At 34.9% G+C, this 9,062-nt stretch overlaps 1 protein-coding gene across 2 annotated transcripts; it reads right to left on the reverse strand.

Annotated features, from left to right (window-relative positions):
* Positions 1-1,611: 1,611 nt before the first annotated feature.
* On the reverse strand, positions 1,612-8,059 carry LOC112165628 (fimbrin-1). Of its 2 annotated transcripts, none has more exons than XM_024302213.2 (15): positions 7,691-8,059; positions 6,827-7,074; positions 6,519-6,689; positions 6,103-6,341; positions 5,834-6,005; positions 5,707-5,745; positions 5,516-5,584; positions 5,262-5,378; positions 4,573-4,781; positions 4,022-4,177; positions 3,536-3,735; positions 2,918-3,075; positions 2,719-2,815; positions 2,526-2,617; positions 1,612-2,230 (listed from the first exon to the last, which is right to left on the reverse strand). In XM_024302213.2, exons 2-15 carry the CDS (start codon positions 6,911-6,913, stop codon positions 1,952-1,954), a joined length of 2,085 nt encoding a protein of 694 aa, XP_024157981.1. In that variant the 5' UTR covers positions 6,914-7,074; positions 7,691-8,059; the 3' UTR covers positions 1,612-1,951. The 2 variants fall into 2 exon arrangements, with proteins under 2 accessions (XP_024157981.1, XP_024157980.1); XM_024302212.2 differs by having other exon boundaries at positions 6,827-7,080.
* Positions 8,060-9,062: the final 1,003 nt, after the last annotated feature.

A 9,062-nucleotide genomic window follows, 5' to 3' on the forward strand; every position in this document is an offset into this window, starting at 1 on the left:
TTTTTTTTTTTTTGGAAATGGTTTATACGAAAGGACTTGTTATTGTTTAACTAGGGGATAGTGGGGCGTTAGTACACATCGTGGGAAGTTTTTTCATGGTGAAATGCACAGAGTGAGAAGTTACTTATAGAGGAGTGTAATTTTTTTCCTTATCTTTTTCAATTTTGATTTTGTTATTCATCTTGTTATGATGTAAAAATATCTATATTATAATCTTGCACTTACTCTCGCTAACAAAGTGAATTATTTTAATAATAACTGGTAGGGTTTACCCACTATGTTTGTGGAGAGAAGTTAAAGGCAATGAAAAGCTTTTCATACAACCACCATATTTTCTACTATTTCTTTTATTTTCTATTTTACAATTTACTATATCATCCCTAGTGATTAATTATATTTCATAGTTTTTTAATATATAAGGGTTAAATTGGTAAAAAAAAAATCAATTTTGGAGAGCAAGTTCTCTTCTCTTAATAATAGTAAGATTAGCCTTTCTCCACACATGCTCTGCATGTGCAAGTATCAAGTTTTTTTTTTTTGTTTTTTTTTTTTATAGAAAATAATGAAGAAAACAGTTATTGCAAAGAAAAGTGGGTTCTACTTTTGTTTTTTTAATAAAAATATATTTAGTAAATGTCATAATTGTCCTTGTGATTTAATTAATTCTCAAAGTTTTTTAATCTTCTAAGGTTATTTCTGTCAAAAATTTTTATTTTGGCTAACAAACCCTCTTCTTTTAATAATACTATAGATATTGATTAGATTTTTTTTTTTTTTGAACCATAGTTATTGATTAGATTAACGTTTAATAAATGACATATATAAATGTAATTAATAAACTAACATAAATGTCAGTCTCTCCTCTTTCGAGTGAAGATATTTAGATTTAGTTTGAAGTGTGTCAGTGCAGTTGTATCCCTCATTGGGTGCTGTGATTGCGGTAAGTTTGTAATTGCAGTTTAGTGAATGAAATTTTATTTGATAAAAAAAAAAAAAAACTTATTTTTCTCTCTCCACTATCTTCTCTCTACAATAACTGTTTCATTCCATTCATATTCTTTTTTATTTCCTTAAAAAAAAAATTTAAAAATAATAACAAAAAAAAAAACAACTATTACATAAGCAGAGCATGTATGGAGAAGGCTAGTTATATATAAATTTCTTTTAAAAGTGATTTGGAACCCAGCCTAACGGGGAGATCTAGTCCCATGCCTGGTTCCACTTATTCTATTAATAGAAGAGCTTTTGCTCACCCTAACCAAATATTCAACTATTAAAATAAAATCTTTAAACAAGTAAAAATGATAATGAGCCATCTTCTTTTAGACAAGTCTGCTTATTTAAGAGAAATGAACATCAAAAGCTTAAGCGAGCAAGAGTTCTCTTTTATTGCTAGAGACTAGCTATTCGAATAAGGCAGATGTATAGGGTTACTTCAAGTAAAAGGAGATTTTTGAAAAAAAAAAAAAAAACATAGAAAAGACAAAATACTAATATTGAAAATATGAATAGAATTGCTCTGAACCAAAGATTGAAACAGAAAAAATTGGAACCAAATTGCACAAAAGGTTGAAACATAAACTGCCCGTCAGTTCCAGACTGTCAAGATAGAAAAGTGGATGTAATACTCCGATAACAATAATTTTTGGTTCTTCTTTTGAATAAGAAAGATTCTTATTTATGTCTCCGCAGCCTTGGACTTTACATTTCCTAATCTAAGTTCTTCAGGGAAATTCTGTTTTCATGCACTTTACATTTCAGCTCTCGCACTGCAATGTACTCTTTCCCTAGTTGTTTACAGGTGTGATTCAAGTCACATTTGATTGTCACGGGTATGGTAAAAAAGAACCGTCTCTCTACAATGTTCCTCTCTTCTCATTTCAAATCTATGATCCTACTTATGTTTGCAACCATATTTATATGGAGCTGTAAATATAGACTTTACTTGAACCTACTTAACAGATATGCAACCAGTCTCTTCCACCCTGCTCCCATCTTCAAAAGAAGTGACCTCAGTGTCGAGCTGTGAGGAGACTTCAGAAGCAGTGTCGTCAATACTCAAGTTTGAAATTTCACCACCGAGGGAAGAAGTTCCTTCATCCTCGCCACTGATTGATGTTGCAGGTGACACATCCGCAGGGGATGGAGATGCTTCCGAGTCATCAACTGGCTGTTGCATGCTCCAAAACATAATGCTGGCTGTTAGAGTCAGAAGCATCTTCTGGTTCACCTGCCATGAGATCACACATGTCATATAAACCAAAACTATACGTTACTACAACTGCTACTACCACTGACCGACTTCAGTGTGTGTCTAAGAAACAAAATAAATAAATGACTCATTGCTATTCAAGGAAGTCACAACTCATAATGAAAGTGAACAGATTTAATCTTTCCCCCCAATTTTGTGAAATCAAACTAATTAATAGAAATGAATGGGAAATGTTACTCCTTTAGGCTCCTCAAATTAAATGTGAGCTGAATGAACAAACCAAACAATTGGATTTGAAAGGTTTTCTTTTTACCTCCATGATGTCCTCAGGCAACAAGAAAATGGAACAACCAAGCTTTCGCGCAACACTGACTATGTATGTAGCATTTAACTTCTTTTCATCAGCTATCATTTCACAAAAGAAAAGAAGCACACTTATTTGATCAGTACTTTCCTCCAAATTGAGTTATTCGTCAATTGTAAATGATGATCGTGCTAAATCTTACCACTTTCACCCTTGGTAACAAGGTTCCAATTGACAACCCTAGGCTCCACAGCACTGAGAAGCTCAAGGAAGAAAATTCCATTCGACAGGCTTTTATCCTGGAGAAATCACAGGTTTCACAACACCAAAAGTTATCATCTATGAATTATGGTCTTAACAATAACTCAACTCAAAATGCAGAACATTTGGTCTATTTGAACCTTAAAACTCTCCATTCGAGAAGTTCTGCCCGTGCTTTTAACTTTGTTGTTAGCCCACTTTAAAATATCTGCATCTGTCATCTCCTTTCCTCGGGAGTGGGATCTTAGATTCCTCAAAAGTTGAAGCATATTAAACCTCATCAACTGCCATAGAAAAGCTGAAACAGATATAAACAGAATTTTAGCATTCAATTCTCAAGCAACCCACAAATAGCTAGACAAATACGACCAACACTTGGAAAATCCAGTTCACATAAAGGAACAAAGCCATGTTTTAATTATTTTGGGAGCATGCAACAATTGTACAAAGTTTTATTCTTGAGGAGAGAAGGATGCAGAAGAAGCTTTAAAGTTAGGTCAGATTCAAAATTAATTTTGTTAATGCAGATTTATGTAACTTATCAATGATTACATCATCACGATAACAAGTCTTCAAGAAAAATGAAGCTGAACTTGTTTATGAAATCAATAAAAGATATTGAAGCCTGCAAGGGAAAAGGCATTAACAGGGTGGTGCACATCATTAGACAGAGTACAAATATGTTGGTCTAGATGTTAAACTCGAAAGTGAAGCAGATTGTAAAGGTTTGTACACAATTGATAAATGTAGAAAATTACCAAGTATGAGCTTCTTGTTTCCCTGCACAATATCATTTCCAGCTACATTCACCAGAGAAAATTTGAGCTGCTTCCCAATCCTTACAACCTGATTGCAATTCTCTACTTTCCTAAATGGCATCTTGATTGGAGGCCTTGATGCTTGCTTCCAGTTAACTGATCCTGGAGAAACCTTATCAAGCACTTCTAAGAGAATCCATCTGCAATCCAGAAACACAAGAATTAAGTCAATATAAGAGGCATGTGTATGCAATTCTTACTATTAGATACTAAAATGTCATATTAGTTAAGGCCATCATTATATGTGCCAAGTGAACTTAAGAAACTTTGGCAATGGCATCTATGCTTCTTGAAAAGAATGCCATATTATTAACAACTTGACTACATAAATTTCTCAAATACATTCTTCTTGAACACATAACTCACAAATAACAAATTCAAATATAGATGTTTGCCATTATTACTTCTTAGTTGTAGAATACTCACCCATTTCTCACATCCTCGAATACATTATTAACGTAACTCACAATGCCTAGACTGTTGATCCACAGCCTGAAGCATCTCTCTTCTCGTGATGTTTGAACATCATCTGTCATCATCTCTGCAAAAGATATCTTTTTGCTGTCTGTAGAGAGACCATTCCTGTACAAGGTATACTCTTAATCAACAATTTAGTTCAGCAAAAATATCCAATTTGGTACATACACACACAAAAACACAGTTGTTATCTCTGTATTCCAATTTCAATTAAATGCTTCCTTGTCAGAGAGTTTGGTGTCATGGTCTCGATTAATAACCTAACAACATCACATGTCCTAAATGATGAAATGCTAATTACTACAGAGACTGGGAAGGTAACTACTTAAAGGAAATGATTTTACAAATTTTGTTGACAACATATCATATGCAGAATCAACTGGTATGCCTAAGCTTACTCCATACTTCTTACATTTGTCCCAAACTATGCACGTATTGGAAAACAAAGCAAGCATAAAGTTGCCTTCTAAAAATATAAAGAACTGATAGTTACTGCCCACCTTTCATGGAAGATCTGTGCCACAAATGCCAGATTTAAGTTTGAAGAACCCTCAATAATGTCTTTTGGGGATAAATATCTTTTGCAGTTCATTCTCTCGGCATGATCAAGAACCAATTTTGCTCTTTCGTCGGGTTTGGCATCCAATGTGGCTGGATTGCAGTGTTCTGGAGCAAGAACATTAAGTAGATACGCATAAGCCTCTCCATCCTGTGCATAAATTACAAATCATGAAAAATATAATCATTTTATACAGTTATATTCGATAAAATTTATAAGAAACCAGTAAAGCTGCAGCAGTATCCAGTAGAGAACTACAGGTTCTCATTGGAATGAAGGAAGGAAGTGGAATGTACAACTTTAACAAGATTAAATATATTCATTAAAAGTATGTAAACTGGAAACACACTCCCATTAAATTCAGCACTTGTGTCCTCTCATGTGTTCTTTATATCTAATAGATCACAATTTTTCAAGTGCTTATATGGTTTCATGCTTTGTCCCAGAATAGGATCTCGCACCATAAATTCAGCTTATACATTCTCGTACAGATAATCTAGCATGATTCATATTTAGATATCCAAATATGATTCACTGATAGATATCCACCCACTACGAACGCCCTGGAAGTCATAAAGAATCTGCTACTTACATGCTCCTAGAATATACAGTATGAATGCCGGTAAATACCTTCAGATCAGAAGAGAAGTTTGCAACTGCCTTCTTGTAGCCTGCTTTCTGGAGATGGAAATTCATCCACTTCAATAAGACCTTCTCAGGTGGTAAACTCAAAAGCTCTTCAACATCCTGTGTGATACCAGTACATAACAACAATGTTATTCCCAAAAGGTTTATTCAAAAAGAAAAAGAAAAAAAGAAATAGATCAACATTCCATGAACAAATAGGTACAAAAACACAGAAAAGAAATTCTCAAATGCATTACCTTGCTATCATCTACCAATTCCACAAGCTGAGGAGTCTTCTTAAGGTTCAGATCTGCCAACAGTTGGATCTGAAATTGCCATATTAAATTCGTGCAAGAACAAAGGGGTAAAGAGACAGCTGAATTACTATAGCAAGTAGCTATTTCTCCATTAATACACTAGAGTCTGTGTCAAAACTTTAGTAGCTTACCTTTATTATTTGAGAAATCAATCCCAATACCAGATGAGGCTGCACATAAATAACCAAACTATAAATTTTCAAAACTCCAAAAAATATTATATTAAAAAAATATTAAACAAAAATAAACAAAACGTACTCTTCCTTCAACCAGGTCTTGTGTGCCAATATTAACCACCGTGCAGCCAATGGCCTTGGCAGAGTTGAGGCAAAGAGTGTGGTTTTCATTCCTCTCCCAGGGGTTGAGGATTCGTTTGGTGTTAATTGCTCTTTCATCTATTGTCCCGGGCACAGCAACATTTATAAGCTTACTGCAATTAAACCATTTCATGAATAAAACAAGACAAAATGAAACCTTTGTCTGAGATAATTATGTAGATAATAATCAAGCAAGCCCTGTTTGTATACCATAAGAGAACTCCATCTTTTGCAAGATTGAATATATCATTTGTAGCTGGGTCCAATGGGAGGAACTGCTGTAGAAATGGGTCATCACCGAGATAACTGTTTATGTGAGCAACATAAGATGCTTTCTCTGATTCACTGATGGTGTGAAGTAGGGTAGTTGTGGAAGCCTTCAAGAATGACCAAGAGTTCTTTGAACCACCAGATTTTACTGTTGTTTGACCTTGCAAATTCAAGTATGCCTGTGTAGTTGATGCAACTAATTAACATGGTATCTCCTATAAAGCCACACAATGCTTACATGAAAGCAAATTACACTATCCCATACTACAGATGCCAGAACAATAAAACAAATAAAAAACATTGCATGTGTGCAAGCGTTTGTCTATTATAATTTTAGAGAACACAAAATGACTCACCTTAAGGAAAGATTCAAAGTCAATTTCATCACTCAAGTTAGAACCCAACCCACTTAAGATGTTCCTAATCTCCTCCTCAGAATGTGTTTCTTTAAATGCCTTTGATGTCACCATTAAAGCTGGCAAATCTCCAGCAGTGACTATGCCATTCTGATTCTTCACTGAAGTAAACTGACCAAAACAACAGCAGAGGAAAATTGCGATTAAATCAAACAACATCCTCTAATATCATATGATAAGTTGATAATAAAGGCCAAATGAAACTCCTACTTTGAGCAGGAAATTACCAAGGAACAGAATATACATACTTTGGATTCCAAACTGCGAAGCTCAACCTGGGTGAACTGGCTTTGAAGCCACTGATCAGAAATGTGCACACCTGCATAACTCGACATCTCCGCCAATTGCCTAGCGGAGAAGAAAACCGACTATACTTATTTAACCCCTCCTCAAATTCCACAACTATAGAAAAACGCGGCACAGGTACTTTCAGAGCAATTACTAATCAGCACCCAACTCCAGAACCACAATCACATGAAATCTGCAGAGCGGTACTCTGTCCCTAGTATAGATCACACAAAATGATGCTAGATTAGCGCGTGCATTCATCTAAAATCATGAAACATTAAGCCAAGATGCCATCAATTATATTACACCAACATCATGAACCATGAATTGCACTACACCACAGTCAATACAAAATCAAAAAGTTCCTAGAAATGGAAATACATCGATTTTTTTATATTAAACAAAATCGAGTTATAATGGATGCATTTCTTTCTTCAAAAAATGTTGCTATAGCATGCAAATCAATGCAGTACTGGAAACTGAAATCAGAAATCGATGATATACACATGAAGCTCCAAATACAAATGAAACAGTAACACACAACACATGTGACATGTGACGCACCAAACGGAAATCACGAAAAGAAACAAAACCCAAGAAGACAAAGAAACTAAGAATCAAACCCAAATCCAGAAAACACAGAAGTGACAAAAAAAAAAAACCGAGAACTCCATAAACAGAGACCGACACCAGTAATTGAGGTAATGTAAAAGAGCAGTAAAATCTTTGCGTGCGTTTTCATTCTCAAACAGTTACAAACCAGAGAGTTGAATCAAAACCCAATAAAGAAAGCGTGAAAACTACGCAAACCCGGAACAGCATACCTCTTATCAAAATCAACGACATGCACTGAGGAATTACTCCCTCTGAAAATCTCAGAATGCAGAGAAAGAAAGAGAGAGAGAGAGACGAGATGGGTTTTGGAGAAGGAAGAGGATTTAGAAAGAGAAACGGGATCGAGGTTACTTCACGGGAGAGCAAAGTGAGAAAGGAGAAACGGTGTCTGGTAACAAGGAAGGAGTAGGGGGACTCTCTCTCTCTCTCTCTCGCTAAGACCAAAAACAAACGAAGACAGCCGAGAGATGACTGGCGCTATGGGAAATCGCAGCGGTTAAGATACGCGCGCGATTATGAGAAAGTGTGGTGGACTCGCTCTCGCTGTTGTCCAACGCGGTGTGTGGGTGTCAATTGTTTGGTTGTATCTACGATCCAATTTTGTTTCATCGTGGATCGCTCTCACCTTTTTATATAGCGTGTGTTCCTTCACAACATGGGCTCACGCTCTGATAACAAAACAAAAAAATTAGATATTTTTCTTTTATTTTTAAATTCACTGCCGAAACTATTTGGTCTAATGACATAAGTCTTTCATTTAGAAGTGAGAGATTATGAATTCGACTCACAAAGAAAAAAAAAAAAAAAAACTAGTTGTTGATATGATTAAAAAAAAAAAAAAAACAGAAAGAATTTTACATATTTGAGATTTGCTAACCAAGATCTAGAAGGTGTAAATCCTTGAATGTAAAACCGAAAAAAAAACAGAGAACTAAGGGGCCAGGTCTAATGGTGACATCTTCTATTAAGTAATAATTAAAGTGGGGCTTCTTTTACTTCTTCCTCGGTTACACTAGCTCACATTCGTGCTCTTGCTTAGGCTTGTTTTTTATTTTTAGGGGTCGTCCGTGTCTCTTTAACGGAAAGACAATACGATGCTGTGTTTTTAAAGTCAAAAGTATGAAACTGGATCAAATAACTTGTCAAGACCCTTTTTTCTACTGGGTTTGCATGTGGGCTAGTTGCTTTTGGGATTATTTGGTGTTGGGTTTTGTCATTTGCTTCATTCCTTATGTACTTTCGGCTCATAATTGGGTCTTTGTGTTGTCATGTTCGTGAAATAATAAAAATCCTTTCACTGCCTAACAAACAAAAACGTACTCGTCAGTCGTCAAGAACTGATCAAGACCCCTATTCTCATTATAATGCTAGCATGTGGTCACACTCCATGTGTGTGGGTGTTTTTTTTAATCTTTTTTTTTTAAAGGAAGTGGGTGATTTCTTAATTAAAACAATTTCTTACAGCAATAACTACCATTTATTTTATTTTAGTTTAATTTTTTTAATTGACATTATTGTCCTTGTTGGTTTTGTTTTTATTTTTTTTATTTTTTTTTATGGAAATAGGTTAGCCCTTTCATT

This window comes from Rosa chinensis, chromosome 5 (genome assembly GCF_002994745.2).
Source record: "Rosa chinensis cultivar Old Blush chromosome 5, RchiOBHm-V2, whole genome shotgun sequence".
Lineage (NCBI taxonomy): Eukaryota > Viridiplantae > Streptophyta > Magnoliopsida > Rosales > Rosaceae > Rosa > Rosa chinensis.